The sequence below is a fragment of the Candoia aspera genome, chromosome 1 (assembly GCF_035149785.1).
Source record: "Candoia aspera isolate rCanAsp1 chromosome 1, rCanAsp1.hap2, whole genome shotgun sequence".
Lineage (NCBI taxonomy): Eukaryota > Metazoa > Chordata > Lepidosauria > Squamata > Boidae > Candoia > Candoia aspera.
Genome location: NC_086153.1, coordinates 329,745,836 through 329,764,709, shown reverse-complemented (window position 1 = coordinate 329,764,709; position 18,874 = coordinate 329,745,836). Strand labels below are relative to the sequence as shown.

Sequence of the window (18,874 nt, the reverse complement as noted above, 5' to 3'; positions counted from 1 at the left end):
TGGGATTAACAACGGGAGCTCACCCCGCTGCGCAGTTTCGAACCGCCGACCTTCCGATCAACAGCTCAGCGGTTTAACCCGCAGCGCCACCGCGTCCCTATGGGCAGCCATATAAATGTGATTAAATAAATAAATACCACTATTCTACCAGGATATTATATCAACACTAAGGATTCCTAGGGACGCGGTGGCGCTGCGGGTTAAACCGCTGAGCTGTCGATCGGAAGGTTGGCGGTTCGAAACCGCGCGGCGGGGTGAGCTCCCGTTGCTCGTCCCAGCTTCTGCACACCAAGCAGTTCGAAAACATGCAAATGTGAGTAGATTAATTGGTACCGCTTCGGCGGGAAGGTAACGGCGTTCCGTGAGTCATGCTGGCCACATGACCCAGAAGTGTCCTATGGACAACGCCGGCTCCAAGGCTTTGAAACGGAGATGAGCACCGCCCCCTAGAGTCGGACACGACTGGACTTTACGTCAAGGGAAACCTTTACCTTTACTAAGGATTCCTAGTACTGTAAGAAAAGACTCCTGAGCAGGGAAGAACAGGTTTTTTTTCAGGAGCTTGGTGATCTCAGCTCACCTGGTGTATCATCCTCACAAATGCTTTTGAAAAGATGCTTGTTCCAAGCTGTACCTATTCCTCTGACGGGGTGCTTTATTTGGTTACATGATAAAAGTATACATTGAAAACAGGAAGAACTTTTCACAAGGACTATTTAACTGGTTGTGCAATTTATTTAACACTCCAACACTGATATCACGTGAGGGATGAAAAAGAAGTTGAGTTGTACTCCATCAGATTATTTCTCCACCTTGCCCATCTGATTAGCACTGGCGATCCAGTTTCTCAAACAGAAGGTCTTTCTCATCCCCTACTATCTAATCTTGAAAATGGTAATGATTTAACCTGGATTTTTTTTCAGGTACAGTCATTTCTGCAACATTAATCACCCAGTAGCATTCTCATTTTTTACAGCTACTTCTGTAATTTTTTGAGTTTAACTGCTTGGATAAACCAAGGCAAATTTTGGGGGCCATTAATCTCCTTCCTTTATCAAGCTGGAAGCTTCCATATTCAGATCTTGGCCTATGCACTTGGAATTTTGCATGCTATATTCATGGAAGCCAGCTGCTCACTGAATCATCATCTCAATACATTATTGTCAAGTTCTAGTGCCAGTTGGCTGGAGCAGTTATGCAAATTAATTCATTAACATTTTAAATCTTTCAGAGAACATAGCAATTCAGGTTCAAGGGAGAGTAGGTGGATAATGGAGCTGGGAAACATGAATGGGCTGGGATTAACATTTTATACAGTCCCTAGAAACAGGAACAGTTTTGGACATAATGGGAAGGATGGGGAAGATATATTCGGATATAAAAGGTAAGGCTAAAGAATCCCCTTAGTCAAGCTTAAGTCCTGGTGACTTTATAGACAATATCTGTGGTTTTCTTGGAACCACATTATGTTTCTCCATGAACATAAAGTATCCCTTGAATCAAACTTGACTCCTGGCGATTTCTTGTAGGCAACAATAAAGAATAATTTGCCAATGCCTGCAATGTAGTCCATGATCCTGGATCTCCTAGTGGCCTCCTGTCCAAGTACTAATCAGGTCCAAAGCTGTTTAGCTTTTTGAAAACTAACCAGATGGGTTAGCTGCTGCCACATGTTTTGACAATTAGAATACAGCAGGTTACATTATAATACTTATAACTACTTATAATACTTATAACTGCTATAAAAGAAAATCGGATGTCATTTATAATTTTTCCTTTTCTTTGTTTTCTGAACTTTGTTGTTGTTCTTTTCTTATTCCTTTCTTTCGTGTTCTCTCTTTATTCTAAATATTAGTTCTTGTAAGTTTTTATCTTCTGCCTTAAATTTTTAATAAAGTTATATATTAAAATAACAATTAGAATGCAGGGAAGCCTTAAATGAAGATTAAACATAAAGTTGATTAAACAAAGGGGCAGACTGTGGAAGTGGCATTTGTATTTGGTAGGCTTCCAAGGATACAGGGTGTAGTAGGGATAGTGGTAATGTAGCGATATTGTCTTTGGTGTGTAAGCTGAGTCAGTCTTGACGCCTAGTGATTTCCCAGACAAGTACATGCAGTTTTCTTGGCAGCTTTTTCAGGCGGAGAGGGAGTGACTGGTCAAAAGTCACCCAGCTTCATGGCTAAGGCAGGCTTAGAACTCACAGTCTTCCGGTTTCTAGCCTGATGCCTTTAACCACTATATCAAACTGGATCTCAACTTCATCATTAGACAGAGTGAAATTTTCAGCCTGTTTTTGAAGGGGTTGGACTTTATTGTTCAGACAAGTAGGTGCATTAAGGCTATTAGAAGCTCAACGTGCTTCTTTTGTGCCTTATTTTTGTTGATCTTTTAAAAAGTATTTTCTCGTGCCAAGTGTTCATTGGTGCCCCAGCCTGCAGTCCCCTCCCCTCTGCATCAATTGCCACATCGGCAATATTGGATAATAAATTTAGCTTAATCCAGGCTGCTGTAAGGTTGTAGCAAGATCGTGTTCCTGGATAGCTTGGAACACTAGAGAGAAGAATGCTAAGTAACAGAGGCTTGAAAAGCGTGGAAGAGAAAGGAAATGAGAGTAAGGAACCAAACATTGTGATCCTTAATGGTAACAAGGGGCTTCTGTTCTAACTACGAAGGACAGAGGGGCACCCAGGAAGATCTCAAGAAAGACCCAGGAAGATAAAGCAGGAAATCTGAATTAAAATGGTGGAGAGGAAGAATAGGAATTGGGAAGAGAGGGGGCAGGAGGGTGCTACAGGCTGAGGAAGAGAGGCAACCAAAGGGGTGAATTAATGTTGCTGGATTAAGACAGTACAGGTAGTCCTCGCTTAATGGCCACAATTGGGACCGGAATTGTGGTTGCTAAGCGAAGCGGTCATAAATGCAAACCGGTTGCCAAGTGCCCAAATCTCAATCATGTGACCGCGGGGACACTGTGACAGTTGTAAGTGTGAGGACCAGTCGTACATTGTTTTTTTCAGCACCATCATAAGTATGAACTGTCACTAAACAAATGGTTGTTAAGCGAGGACTACCTGTACAATCAGTTTGCTGTAGGTACAATTGGAGCACACATGGGTGGGTTGAAGAAACCAGAGTGGAATGCTGGAACCTAGGGCAGTTGCAATCTTTTCCAACCTGCCACTCCAAATGTGCTCTGGTTTCAATTCCCAGTCACCTAAGCAATATGCAAGCTGGGAGAGCTGAAGCCCAGGGTGTCCCCAAGTTACCAGTATGGGGTCAAATGTAAAATCCACCTTGTCAATCAATCTCATCTCTGCCATAAACAACCCTGCTCACTTTAGCCAAGATGATTTCCCTTTTCCTTCGCTGATCTCTCCTCCTATGTTGCAAAAATGAGGACAGTCATTGCTGCTTGATCTACATGGCTTATTTTGTGATATTAAGGGGTGGCAGTGCCCAGGGGATAACTGATATAATTCAGTTTAAACCATTCCATTGAATAAATATGTCTCCTGAATTGGGCAGATGATTAAAACTATAAAAAAATGCAGGTACTTATAAGTACAATACTTGCAACTGCCTACTTTCTCTTACACACCCACACAACAGAGCAAAATGCTTCTCCTGATGCCCTGACAGGCATATATCCCACTTAAAAACAACAAAAAGAAAACAGGCTTCATGATTCAGAGATAATGCATGCAGTCTTCTGCAAATATGTGCAGATTGGGTGAATCAGCTAAAATGTACAACTGATTCGCATTTTACATTCTTAGTGTTTAAAATGTTACAGTGTGCTCAGTCAGATTAAATTTACTTCATTATCTCTAAAGTGCTGGTGGTGACATTCACAGCATCTCCTGTCTCCAGCCTGCACTCCAGTTCCTGTCAGTCCCAGTTTTCCTGCCTTTTCCTACCCCCATTAAAAACTTAGTTACCTGGGGCTGAACTCAGGAAGATTCTGAGGAGGTTGGGGGGCCAGCGGCATGGGAAAGAACCCCACTTCCCCAGGAGAAGGTCTTGGAGGGGATCCGGCAGGTGGCTCATGCTGAGTTCTGCTGGGTTGGCAACTGGCTGCTTTCTTCCTTCTCAAGAAGCAAACTTCTTTCTCCAGACCCCGACAATCAATGTGGGCAAAACTTCACTTGCTTCAGAAAAGCCCAAACCAAGCTGCCAAGAAGGCCCAGAGAGGGAGTGATCAGTTCTTCTGGGAGCAGATTGCCATAACAACTGTGGTTTGCGACCAAGTGAGAGTCCCAGGGTGCACCTTGAGACGCCATCGGGTGATGCTCTGATGCTCACCTGGGAAAGCCTCTGCAGCTAAAATGGATCAGATACCCTTATTCTGCATGGCTGATGCAAGCGTGCGACTGTTTATGCTGCAGGAGCAGCAGATAACGGCACAGCTAGGGCTTGCCCCTGGGCATTGGTCCAGGACTCCTGCCTTCGAGTCAGTGTTGACTCCTGGCAACTGCCTGGACAAGCCACTGCAGTTTCCTTGGCAAGGTTTTTGGGCAGTGGTTTGCCATTGCCTGCTTCCTAGGGCTGAGATAGAGTGACTGGCCCAGGGTCACCCAGCTGACTTCATGCCTAAGGCGGGACATGAACTCACAGTCTCCCAATTTCTAGCCTGGTGCCTTAACCACTAGACCAAACTGGCTCCCCACACACAAGAGGGCCCTAAAATTCAGCCCCCTACTTATATTTTATTTTATTTTTTAAAAAAAAATCTTTCCCCCCATTAAGTAGCTAATTCTTTCCTTCTCTTCCAACACAGAGTTTTCCTTTGGAAAGGGAGGGGGATCAGGGGTGAAATGCCCAGAAATTGGTTGTGGATGGCATGAGGTCTCTTGTCCAGATACTCTCCCCACTGCTGTGCGAAGGAACTCCAGTATAGATCCCCTGCCAGAGAATTCGTAACTGTATCCCTGTGGACTTCATCATTTGCTAGTCTTCATAAACTAGCTGGCAACTCACCCTGAAACTGGTGGAAGAGCTGGTGAAAATGATGAGGACAAGAAGTGACGTCTCACCCGTCATAAATGGATCACCATTTATCACCATTGCTTTTGAATGTTTTTATTGTGTTTCATGAAGAATTGCAGTGTTGGGCTCAGTCTTTTTTTTTTTATGGGGCAAGGGGTGTTTTCTCTCTCTTCTCCACCTGCAGAGGGCCAAGGGAATGGCCTTGAAGGGCAGGAGGAAGAGCTGTTACCAAGGCAACAGTCAAATAAGCGGGCCTTGTGGCTGGGCCAAGAAAGTAACTTGAGAAAGCGTCTGAGACAAGCCCCCCCCTAGTTCACATGAAGATAAAGGGAGGGAGGGGGAAGCACATTCAGACCTGCAAGATTCCGTTATTATAGCTGTTACAGTAAAAGTAGTCCTGACTTATCTGGCATTGGTTTCTTAGTCTGGTCTACCAAGTAGGGCTGACACCAACCCCTTTTCACAGCATCTTCCTCACAGTCTCTATTTGTGGGATGTTGGAAGACAATGTGTATCCATGTGCCCACTCTGAGAGCACCCAGAGCGTGGTTTCCTTCGGAGTCAGTCACGCGAACTGAACCCCCAGGACTAATGGGCAGAAATACACTCCCAGGTCGCTTGTTGCTTCAACCCACATGCAGCCATGATATAACAGCGACAAATATTTCAAACTCACATTGTAGGTAGGGGATGAGAAAAAGCTCTGCTCCTGCATTGAGTTACTGCATGAAAACTGCATATTTATAGCAGAATTTCCCAATCTGAGGGCCTCCAGGTATATTAGGACTGTAAATCCCAGAATTCCCAGGCAACATGGGAATTCTGGGAGTTTCAGCGTCAATGCACCCAAAGGCAGGGCCGCAACTAGGGTCTGTGTCACCCGGGGCAAACATGGATTCCACGCCCATTTTGGCGCCTCCCCCAGTGCTGCGCCCAGGGCACATGCCCCGCTTGCCCCCCCCCCAGTTGCGGCCCTGACCAAAGGCCATTAGGTTCAGGAAAGCTGATTCGCAGCCATTGTTCCAACTTCCATCACTTGCTGCCTTCTTTCTCACTTCTCGGGGCAACTCTTCCTCCTCCTCCTCCTTTTGGTGCTTCTGTGCTTCTGGAGGATGAAATCAATCTGGTAAATGAGCATCACTGCCAGAACAAAGACAACAAGCTGGAAGGAAACAGAGAAAATTCAGCAATATAACCTGAGAAGGGGCTGTGAGGGCTTTTTTCTTTACTAACTGTTGATAGAGGTGGCACGTTTTGGAGTTCCTCTAGTTTGAGTGTAGGCTTCCACAGGGAGGAGGCCAAGGAAGACAAGTGACATACAGATAGTCCTCGCTTAACAACCACAATTGAGACTGGAATTTTGGTTGCTAAACGAAATGGTCATTAAGCAAATCCAACCCGGTTTTATGATCTTTTCTGCAGCAGTCATTAAGCGAATCATGTGGTTCCCTGTTGTTTTTGCTTGCCAGAAGCCGGCCAGGAAGGTAAAAAATGGCGATCATGTGACCACAGGATGCTGCGATGGTCATAAATATGAACCAGTTGCCAAGTGCCCAAATCAAGATCATGTGACTGTGGGAACAAAGAAATTCTAATGGTGTTGTGCTCAACATGAATCAATAAAAGGATTGGACAAGGAGCAGACCTTTAATTAAAGGGATCATAGCCCATTTTAAGTGTTTTATGTGTGAGCACCGGTTGTAAGTTGGTTTTTTCAGCACTCTCATAAATCTGAACCATCACTAAACAAATGGTCATTAAACGAGGACTTCCTGTATGCACTTAGATTTGACACTGAGACACAAGTACAAAAGGGTGGGGGTTGCACTGTGATGTCACTATGAACACATCATCACTGCAGCTACCTCCGGACACCTATGAGTTTGAGGGTTCTTCTGAGCTAATTTAACTCTCCAGATCCTCCTAGTCTCATCCCAGGCTGGCATGATCTCCTCCCGCCCTAGTGCCTTACTTCCAAGACCAGCAGTCCAAATGCCAGCCCAGCCACCAACAAGAGGTTGCTCCGTCCCCAGTGGGCAATCTTCTTAAGGCAGCCTTCTGTGTGCACCAAGTTCTCTGCTTGCCAACCGTTGAGATTCTGTGTCCCATAGCCACACATTGTGTTTAGCAAAACCTAGAATAAGTTGAGAACATTAAGGAAGCTTGGGTGCAGGTTCAAGCAAATGAGGACCCATCCATCTAAACCAGCATTCAGTCTCTAATAGTGGTGGACTATTAGAGATACTGGCTGTTCTCTGTTTGCCCTTCAGCACCCGGTACTGAAAAGTAAAATACCCCTTCACATGGGGGCAGAAAAAAAAACCAGGGGTCTACTAGCATCTTTTCTGAGTAACACATTTTATTCAAAGGCATAAGCTTTCACAAGCTGCAGGCCATCTTCCACTATTGTGACCACCTTGATTTGCAACACTTCATTGACTACATCCAGAAGTAGGTAAAAGGTTCTGAATTTGCCCTGGCTTCCAACAACATGCAGAAGTTCTGACTCCAGAATCTTTGAATAAACTACCAGAAAAAGTGCTTTTTTGCCACTATAGACTAACATGGCTCTTCTCCTACAATTGCTTCATATGGTGGTTCCATTAAGCTGTCCTAGCTACTAGCTACAAAGAACAAAACAGCTTCATAGCATTAGGAGAGGGTAAGGACAACTCATCCGTGCTTATCATCCCCCAATTTTGCAAAACTGTATGAAAAAATTATCCATACACATTTGCATTAGCAGCATCAGCATCAGCAGCGAAAAACTGGAGTGTAAGTTTTAGCTAAGCTGCTAGAGCAGTGTTTCTCAATCTTAGCAATTTTGAGATGTGTAGACTTAACTCCCAGAATTCCCCAGCCAGCAAGGCTGGCTGGGGAATTCTGGGAGTTGAAGTCCACACATCTTAAAGTGGCCAAGGTTGAAAAACACTGGGCTAGAGGTTTGAGAGAGTCGAATAAAGTTTCTATCTGCCTGTAAGGCTTCCTCAAATTGTAGACTGGTGAATAAAAGCAAATTATTGTAATGGTGCTTTGTAAAACTGGGGGGGCTCTCTTTTTGAAGTAAATAATAAAAGCCACATATTAATTTTGCAAACCTTTGTTTAAAGTTAATTCTTGTAATCTACTATGACTTTTAATAGGTTGGCGTTCTAGACTCTGATTTGTTAAAATGTTTACTTCTTAATAAACTCTCCCAGGATCCCTGTTTGGCATCTGAATAGCGGTATCTACCTTTATAGAAATAAATGGCCTAATAAATACTTGGAATTTTACACTGTATCCTCAGTCTTATTGCCATGGTGACTTAAAGTACATCCTCCCACTTATCTCAGAACTGATCTTTTTTGAATTTCACTTTCCAGGTTCCCTTATGTCTTACCTCTTTGTCCTGCAGACAGCAAGAGAAGGGCACTGCGCAACGCTCCAGGCTGGGATTGGAGTCTCGACAGGCAAAATAGATATTCTGGGACCAGTCCTTGTATGAGTGAACCCCACAGCACTTGAACTGGGAAGGAGAGGGAAACAGATTCAAGATGCCAAGGAAACTAATTAATTGTGCATGAAATCACAGAGAGATCTCCCATTCCTAACTCAAGGACAGCCTCCTTCAGAAGCCTACGGGCCAAGCTGAATAGAGGGCAAAGGGAATGCTTGCTCTGCCTTCTGTCTATGGGGTATCTGCTCTAGGGGAACCAAAACGTACCCCAATTTATCTTAGAGAGCATTTGTTTCCCGTTATACACATATTTAGCATCCATGTTTAGTAGTGACACAGCTCTTCCATAACAAGCTGGAAGCAAAATTATAATGGTGTTCCACATGGCAATTTGATATAGCACAGTATTATCTGGTAATGCCTACCACCATGGCCAAGATCCTACAAGAAACGTGATTCACAAATACCCCATTCCAAAAAAGATCCCTTACAAAATGAATTAATAACATCTTGTTGTTGGTTCTGCGCTTTTAGGGTACCCTTTTCAGCCAGCAGCAAGGTTACTACCATCTTGAAGGGTCTCTTAATTGCACTTTAAAGAAATCCTAATGGTGTTGTGCTCAGCATGAATCAATAATAGGAGTGGACAAGGAGCAGGCCTTTAGTTAAAGGGATCATAGCCCATTTAAAGCTTCAGTGCTATTTTTGTCAGGCCATACTGACCAGGCAGGTGCTGCAATTTAATTTCACATTTTAAGAAATCACACATCTGGACTAGGGAAAAAGAGTCACACAGAAGACAGAGGGCAATGTCTAGTCACAACAGGGTCTGGATTTTTTTTAAATAATTCCAAATTAGTATGCCACAATGCCAGTTTTGCAGATCAAATAATTGGCTCTGTTCTTGCTCTACAAAGTGTAAAAGAACATCAGTGATTCTTTACAGTACCTCCATACAGCTATAGAGGGCAGAATACATACATTCTGCATGAAGTTGGAAACCAGGGCAAATTCAGAACCTGTTACCTTCTTCTGGATATAGTCAATGAGGTTCTGCAAATCGAGGTTGTCACGATAGCGGGAGATGGCCTGGCCCATCAAAAACGTGGCTTTTTCCATCACCTGGGGGAAACAAGGTGAAGTTTTTAATCTTGGGAAGTGCTCAGAGTAACAAATCTTGGGCCAGCAAGGAGAACCCTTCCAGGGCCACTTGAAACCCCAAGAAAAGCCTGGAGGATTGCCTCTGGAATCTCTTGCCCACTTTGACCATGGATGGTCAAATTGGCGGGTCAAGTTGTTTTTACCATGCCAGAGAAGAGGAAGCCTAGAACTGCAGCCACAACTTGCAGAATGAAAATGACGAGCAAGATCCAGGCAAACTAGAAAGCAAAAAAAAAAAAAGTCAGCAGCTGCAGAATGCACATTTACACACCCACAAAAGACCCCCATCTGTCAATCAATCAATCAGTCAGTCAGTCAGTCAGTCAGTCAGTCAGTCAGTCAATCAATTTTATTTATGGCCAAAAGGCCCAAATAACAAGTTACAAATAGAATCTGAAATATGACACTAGGCAAAACAGTTCAGCAAGTAAAACATTCAATAAATATTACCTAATACACTTAAAACCCATCCATCTCAATGTGGCTATGCATACAGTATATGCTTCAACATAGACAAACAAGCACACTCCTGTTCCCAGGAGATGCCTGGGATTCCTGTTCCTGAATCAAAACTAATGGAGAATTGAGCCATCCATCCCTCTTTCAATATGTGCCAATCCCTTGGGGAACTTCTTGTAGTTCTAGCTTAGCACGCTTTGTCTGTTTATAACTGGGCTGGCCAGATGCACCAAAAGGATGCTCACGAGCATGATAGGAAAGCAGTGCCCATTGGGAGAGGATCTATTACCATCAAAAGGATGGAGAAGAATTCCTCATTGCCCACCAAGGCTGACTGATAGAGGGGAGAGGGGAGATCCTCTTTACTGTACCATTTTTAGCATCAGTGTGAGGTCCCGTAAGGCTCCTAGGCAACCCACAAAGGTGATGCAGAAAATCAGGGTGCCCACTGCCAAGAGGATTATAGAAGGATCAGCCAGTAAGGAGTCCACAGCACCTGGGAGAAGATGAGACTCTAGTTAGGAAGTTCCATGAATGACCTGGGTAGTAGGACAACATCACCCAGGCAGAGGATGAGAAGCATAGTCATTGGAGAGTGGCACCAAGGGAAGAAGTGACAATAAAAGCAGAAGTTCCAGTTTGTAGATATGACTTTGTTGATGGCTTGGTTCTCTGGTTCTCAGGCTGATCTCCCTTCTGTTCTTACCCCATTTTGAAACCTGGTCTCCCATCTTTGTCATTGGCCTTTTCCAGACTTCTTAGCATTTGTTCCAGATAAACCTTGTTAAGAACTAAGCTTGCTAAGCCCAAGGAAAGCATTTTGCAAAGCTATTGAACATGACCTGCTAGATCACAGCGGAGCTCCTTGATAGCTCCTATCATTTGCTGTCAAGGTTATCTGCCAAAGATAATTTGATGTTAGATTTACAATACTTTTCAGATTAATTCCTAAATAATACACCAGGGAAAGCATTTTATCTGGGCTTAGACTGTGCTGTCTTTTCATTTTCAAACAGTTTCCACAGCTGAGTCCCTGTTAATCATCCTCAGGTTAAGTTAACAGCTAAAAAGAAAAAATGCAAAGAAAAGGCTTCCGGTCTTCAAATCTGCATAATTAAAAATATGGAATCTGAAATTTACATTTTCTGTATTTCTCAAAGCCAGATATTCAGAGGGAGGGGGGGATAAATCTAGCTGCCTCTAAGATTAGGATTTATTCAACTCTCCTACAATATAAAGAATTATTGCTCATCCAGAGATTCTGCTGAGCTTTTCTCCTATGGAAAGCCGTTCAGTCACTCAGACAAAGGGCTCATCCTCATGTCTCTCTGAGTGCCGCATGATCATGCCTCACAGACTGTTTTTAAATGACATGTCCAAAAGCGTAAAATTGCTTTTGCCTTATCACTAGCCCACCAGGGAGGCAGCTTAAAGTCATCTGTAGCTGCTCCAGCTTTAAAGTACTGTTTTCCCTCTTCTTCTAACATAATTTTTGCTGTGGACACAATTGTTTTCATTTGCTTGATGATGTGGGCAGGGGCTGGCATCTGCCCAGCTCCTATTGACTATTTTAGTTTGCTGTGAGAACTAAATCTGTCATTACTGTCCTGGGCATATCCTGTGACCCTTCTGGGTTGGCCTGCCGGAAAGATGGGACACTTAACTTCTCTAGAGGCCTCTGGTTTGTAATGCCGGACTGGCATTACACTTGTCAGGTCTTACATGAATCCCTTCTCTATCCTGGTTCAATCCTCTTTTGAAAGAGTGCTGTGCCTGTTTATTAAACCTGGGTTTAGCATTCTTTTCCTCTTCTGAGAGAGTGCTGGTCATGTGAAACACAGAAGTTTGATTTAAACAGGGAAAGAGAATTGGGCTGTTATAGCTGCCCCATAGCCCTCATGGCATCTGTTAGTTTGATGAGAAGGCACAGTTGTGAAGAACAGGCACAGGATGAAGGGGGAGGGAGTCCCCCAATACTCTTCTCCACATCTTCTCTCAGGCTACTTTTTGACATGGGCCTAGCACTCATTTGAAAAGGTGCTAAACCCATATCCAAAAATAGCTTACTGGTGTGGAGAAGGAGGGCAGGATGAAGTGGGAGCCATGCACTCTGTTGTGAACTGCAACCTGTGGCCGGACTATTCTCCAGTTGGATAGCTTGCTCAACCCATGGTTCAAAGCACCCACCTACACTTGCCGCCACCCCCACACCAATTAAGGAGATTAATTGATAGTTGGTTTTCTCACCAACAGATGAAATTTGGTACAAGAGGAAGCAAAGCCAGAAGAAACCATTCATTACTTCCCCTAAATTATGTCAGCTCTTAGAGGTAGACCAGACAAGAATCACCAGCCATGAGTACTAACTCTACCTTTATTGTAAGGTTACATTAACAGAACCTTGCAAGTCTGAAAGTGCATCTCTCCCCCATCGCCTTTACAGACCAAGAAACTAGGGAGGGTCCCTTCTTAGATGTTTGCCAGGCCCCCATTCCTTCTGTGGGCTCAGCTGCCTCTTATCTGACCATCGCCTAGACTGGTCTCCTCCTCCTGCTTCTCAGGGACACTCTCACAGACCATTACATCTGTTCCTCTTAAACTTGTAAGGTCAGCACCACTTGCCAGCCTCATTCCTGGGACAGAATGGAGCTGAACCGTGGGGGCAGTGCAATTTATGCCAAAGACTGTAGGACAGCATGTTGACGTGGCCATGAAGATGAGCCCAGATCTCTCCTTTCCTTGCCAATGGGGACTGCATCCCAGCAGATTCTGTACAGGATTGGGCCACTCACCTGCTTCCTTTGAGAGCCTGGCGTAAGTTCCAACAGCCACCATGAGTCCACTGGCTACCTTGAAAGAGGAAACACAGAGGTGCATCCAACAACTGGCTTTCCCCAAAGCCCTCCCCTCACCACTAGCGGATTTGCTAAGGAAGAAGAGCCTGCCTGACCCAGCATTCCCACGACTTAAGAGAGAAGATGATGGGTTGTGGGGCATTTGTGATACCACCCCTGGTAGGCAGCCTTCCTGGAAACCATTGGCTTTCCCTGTCAAAGCCAAAGCAAATTCCAGCATTGCCAAGTATTCACCCCTTTGACTCACCCAGAAGAGGTAGCAGGAGGTAAAGAGCGTGTATTTCATGATCTGGTTGGTACGCATGGCTCACAACTGCCTGCTTGCCTCTGCCCGGTGCTGCAGATTCATGCACCGCTTCTCAGTCTTGGAGGGCAGCCTGCAAGGACTTGGGGGGGGGGCTTCAGGATCAGGGCTGGGGGGAGCCGCACAAGCTCTGACTAGTGGCTCCAACAGCTGCTCTTGGATAGGAGTCCTGAAACAAGGGAAAAGATCCCGCAAGGAGTTGGCAGGGTGTGGTGAGAATATGGAGAAGGGAGAAGGGAGGGCTGTCTGCCTGCTCAGACTACGTCAGAGGCAAGTTTTGGCTTGCCTGGGAATCAGCTGGGCATCTGGGAAAGTTTTGAGGGCCCTGATTTGGGGGCAGGCAGCCACAGCTGAAGAAGGAAAAGTGGAGCCTGGGGAATAAATGTTAACTGCCTGAGATCCTCTTGCCTCCTTGGTCCATATTTATCTGTTGTCCTGTAAAGCAAATTCCACAAGTTTGCCCAGCCTACAACTTTCTGCAAAAATTAACTTTCTGATTTTAATAGGACTTCATGACCAGAGGGGCAGAGTTAGGTCTGTCTGTTGATAGTTTTTCCTGTCTTGCTTTGGAGTTTGTAGTATTTTGAATAACCTAGGCACCTAAGCCAAGAGTTAAGCTAAGAAAACATGGCTGAGGGGATCCTTGACTCCCCCAAGCAGCATTTCGTCATCTAACACCCAAACAGGGTTTTTTTTAGGCTGACTGACAGCCTCCCAACGCAGCCGTTCCCCACCCCGTCCCTGGCTTCCTTTCTAGCAAAGGAATTCAAAGGCTTTCCGAAAGAACTAATAATTGGATTATTGTTGTTTTGAAACCACCTTCCTGCTTCGAATTACAACTATGTTTATTTTGATTATGTTATTAACTGTTTCTGAGCTATGCTGATATGGTGGGAAGAGAAGGAAAAAAAAGAAAGAGGACTAGATTGCAGCAACAAATGGCCAGTAGTGAGAATTACTTTTTCAATTTTGTGATTGCAACACATTCAAGTAACTCAGAAATTACAATTTTTGTCCTGACATTGTTTATACGTAGTCAGTTTGAGCAATTTTGTGGCATTCATGACCCACAGTTTCATCTTTTTCTTTACAAAAGCTGCATTTGTTGATGTTTGAAACATGTCTGAATCCTTGCTGTTTGTGTTTGTTTGTTTATTAGTGGTAGTATCACTATTACTACAGGTATTTGGACCTGTTAAAATTCTGCCAGAAGTAATCCAAACTCTGGAGCAGGGTTTCTCAACCAGGGTTCCACAGAACCCTAGGGTTCTGTGAGGGGTCACTAGGAGTTCCCTGGGAGATCATGATTTATTTTAAAAATTATTTCAAATTTGGGCAACTTCACATTAAAGAGGTAAGTTTCATTCTTTATATTTTGTTTAAGAACACTGTTAATGCATATATACAGGCCTACCCATGAAACACAAATACTAATTTTGTAACTTCTGGCCTATATTTGAGCCTGAGTGTGCAGGGGTTCCCCAAGGCCTGAAAAATATTTCAAGGGTTCCTCCAGGGTCAAAAGGTTGAGGAAGGCTGCTCTGGAGACTTTCAGCAAGCAAGCACTAGAGGAGGCTCTTGAGTTAGCACAGGCTGCCTGTGGCCAGAAGGTTTCCACTAGTTGCATGTCATTCATAAAGGTTATTACAATGGGTGGGATCCAATATTCAGGAGGCTTTTGTGCCAGAATACAGTAATCTGAATTCCCTTGGCAGATCCAGAGTTAAAGATTGGTCTCCTTGCAAGGGAAGAATGTGAATTTGTTTAGAGGAGATTTTTTTTTAGGAGTGTGTGAGAGAGAGAAGTGGGTGATGGATGGATGATAGATGATGACGATAGATCATAGATAGAGAGATAGAGAGATAGAGATCGATAGAGATGATACAGTAGATAGATCTGAGCAAGTAAAGGTAGGTTCAGAAATAGGCTGACCATACATCCCGTTTTGAATGGGACAGTCCCATTTTTTAACATTTCCTGACTGTCCCGTCATTTTAATATAAATGTCCTTTTTGTCCCATTTTTTAAAAATGTTGGAGCTGTTATTGGGAAAAGAGGGAAAAAACTGAAATTTAAATTGAAAAGGAGGCTGACTTGGCAGTAGTTCTCAATCTGGCAGGAAACCTACAGCAGGAACCGCAGGAACAGCTGATTGACGGTGAGCAGGAGGAAGAGTCGCCACCGCCAATCAGTGCAGTGGAAGCTGGTCGAAAAAGGGCGCCCAGCAGAAAAGAAGCCGATTGGCTTTCAGGCCAAAACAGCGGGAAGAAAATAAAATAAAAGGGCGCACCAGAGAGGAACAGGTTGTCGGGGACAACCGGTCACTAGACTCCTCTGTTCCTGTCCTCCCGTCCCAACTCGCCGCCACCCTCAGCCCTCCTGCACTTCTCCAGCCTCCTGCCGCCTCCTTCCTCTCCTCCGTCCCAGCTGGCAGCCCTCCTGCAACCTCTCCGCCCAAGGCCAGCCCTGCACCAGCCTCTCCAGACCCAACCATTGCCGCACCTCCCCCTCCTGCACCTTCCCAGCTTACTGTCGATAACGTTTTTTATCGTCTTTTTCATGAATACGGAATATTACATAAGTTTAGCCCCGTCCCATTTTGCCATCCCAATGTCCCATTTTTGTCTCAATGAAATATAGTCAGCCTATTCAGAAAAGGCTGAGCTGAAGCAGCAGCGAAGTATTGGTATTTTTTTTTCCCACCTGCATGGCCCCAAACCCACTTCTTGCCAGCAAGTTCAGATCTTGCTGGCTTTATTATAATGGTTAGAAGAAGCATGTTGGTAGATGGAGCCAGCTTAGACCTGATCCAGTTCAGGCTTGTTTGCTAGAATGAATTAGGCTGATTTATGCAGGAGGAGGAGATGCTGATCAATTGCCATGACAGCTAAATAGATACTCCATAAGCAGCAGCAGAATGCTTGTATCAGATAATAGGAGGAAGGAAACATGAGAGGGCTAAGTCCTCCATGCCCTACTTCATATTTGACAATCCCAGATCTCCACTATGGGTGTGACAGTCATTCCCAGGGTCAGCTCTACCATTAGATAGAGGTGGAAAATGCTGAGGTGTGGGGTATGGTCCCAGCATATTGGAGGATTTAGCTGGGACCACAGGATGCTGTAGCACTCAACTGCCCATCAGTTGAATTGGAGTGGACAACATCTTGTTCTTTGCTTCACCAAACCATCCAGGACTTCATGCCATAAAAGCTGCATCTTATAACCTGTCAAACTATGGCCAGATTCATGTATTATACAAGCTGCACTATAATTAGGCATGTCATGAGAATGCAGCCAAAGAGCGGTGGCCTGATTTTTTCTTAGCATAGTGTGTGAACACGTCTCTCCATTGTGTATACCTATTCATGTAACTCGGTTGTACCCAGCTTCAAACATTCTGCCCTTAACCACAGTGGTCACATTTATATGCCAGGCTTAACCTGGCTATAGAATTAACCAACTTTCTGAGTTTATACAATACATTAAACTAGCAAAATGGGCTGGCTTTGCCCTACATACTAAGGGACAAATCATTCAAGGTTAAAGCAGACCAAGCATATTATGCAAATGCAGCCCCTCCGTACATTGTGTGAATTCCACCCCAATGTTTTATTTGATTTTCACACAACCTGTGAATCCAACAGTTTGTACATCATGGTTTATAGTTCATTTTTATTATTATTTATATTTCTTGAGGATTTTACATAAAGTAAAAGACAAATCCAAAAAAAAGATAGAAAAGAAAGAGAAAAGAAGAGGGGCAAGAAAAGAAAGAAAATTAAAGTTATGAAATATAATGACTCCTGAACTTCTCTTCAACAGATATTAAATGGTTTATAGTTTGTGATGAATGAATCCAAATAGTTTTTTATTTCTAAACAAGCCATGATATAGCACACTCCACTCATTAGCAGCACATAACGTTCTGAGGCTTTCCTACCATCTTCTTTGATTCAAAGCTGCTGCCTGCTGAACATCTGCATTCTTCTGTGAGCTAAGCAGGCAGATATGCTATGCTCCCTGCAGCCTTTCTCCCCAAGGACAGAAGAGGAGAGACTGCAGGTGAGTGGGGGCAGTGGGAGAGATCAACTGAGTTTGGCTTGAGTTTGGAAGCTTCAAAAATTGGTAGTGCAGACATCTGTTGCTTCTTGAGTTTCTTCCAGAACCCACCTAGATAAGCCATCCCAGAAGAAGGTGGCTTTCTTTTTGCCTTGCATTTCTTGATGTGCTGAACGCAATAGAAGTCATACAAGGAGGGAGGGCAGGAGAGGGTAGAGCTACCCAGATTGACACTGCAAGACTGAGATTAAATTGCTGCTAAATTTAGCCCTCCTGAGCCACCAGATGCAGTTGCCTATGACATGTGTAGGCGGGGAGGTGCTGATTCTGCATTTTGGAGCTGGGGACATTCTGCCCAGGACATCAGCAGCAGCATTCCTGGACATATCAAGTCTCTGGAAAGACATGGATTCTTTTCTAGTTCAGAGTTAGATCAAAGGCATCAAGCAAGGGTCTGAAGAAGCCAGGGTGGCCACCAGACTTGTAAGAACTGTAGGGCAGTCTTCCAGATGGGTTGCACAACAATGCCCTCAGTTCTTGCAGGACTTAAGGGCTTCCTTTCTGAGCACTAGGATCCCAAGACAGAATTCACCATGCCTACATGTTCTCCACTAAGAAATAATTGAGGGTGTGCTTTTGATCACAATTAGGGGTTGCCATTGGGTTCAGTTTTATATGGCAGGGTGAAAAAACTTGGGCTATTCAGTCAGAAGAAATGAAGACTGTTTAGGTACATAAGGGGAAGCTACTGGTCTTTTTCAAGGCCACAGAAACCAGGACCAGAAATAACAAGTATATATTACTTAGATGTTGTGTAAGTATAAGGAAAAACTTCTTGATGGTACCACAGTGGAACAGTCTACCTATGAAGGCTGTGGGTTCTCCATCTCTGGAGGTTTTTTTAAAACAGGCTGGACAGTCGCTAAAGTCTAATTCAGTGTTTCTTAACCTCAGCAACTTTAAGATGTGTGGACTTCAACTCTTCAATTCTTAACTCTTCAGTTCTCTTCAACTCTTCAGTTCTTTACCTCAGCAGCTTTAAGATGTGTGGACTTCAACTCCCAGAATTCCCCAGCCAGCATGCTGGCTGGGGAATTCTGGGAGTTGAAGTCCACACATCTTAAAGCTGCTGAAGTTGAGAAACACTTGTCTAATTGGTGTTCCTGCACACAGCAGAGGGTTGGACTGGATGATCCTTGTGATACCTTTCAACTCTACAGCTCTATGATTTATGCTTCAATATCCCACAGAAGCATATGATCTGCCACTCCAGTCTGTGAAAGCTTTCTTTAAAAAAAATAAGCCTTCTGCAGCACCTGCCTATCCAGATACTGCCATGTTTGGTTCTCCATGTTAGAAACAATGAAATCACTAACAGATATCCGATCTGGGCTGAAGTCATTCCAGCAACTAGTAGAAAGCAGCAGATACATGAAAATGTAATTCTTTGCTGCTATACATGGAGGGGCCATCTGGATTTTTGCAGCCCAGCTCCGATAACCCTAGAAAAAGACCAGTAGCTTCCCTTTATGTACCTAAACAGTCTTCATTTCTTCTGACTGAATAGCCCAAGTTTTTTCACCCTGGTAGTGCCCCAACAGCACT

General features: G+C 44.2%; 1 protein-coding gene across 1 annotated transcript; it reads right to left on the bottom strand.

Annotated features, from left to right (window-relative positions):
- Window positions 1-5,980: 5,980 nt before the first annotated feature.
- Window positions 5,981-13,348, bottom strand: LOC134490777 (tetraspanin-33-like). Its single transcript, XM_063294051.1, has 8 exons — window positions 13,151-13,348; window positions 12,841-12,898; window positions 10,420-10,544; window positions 9,733-9,807; window positions 9,455-9,550; window positions 8,372-8,497; window positions 6,962-7,123; window positions 5,981-6,151 (listed from the first exon to the last, which is right to left on the bottom strand). Exons 1-8 carry the CDS (start codon window positions 13,205-13,207, stop codon window positions 6,041-6,043), a joined length of 810 nt encoding a protein of 269 aa, XP_063150121.1. The 5' UTR covers window positions 13,208-13,348; the 3' UTR covers window positions 5,981-6,040.
- Window positions 13,349-18,874: the final 5,526 nt, after the last annotated feature.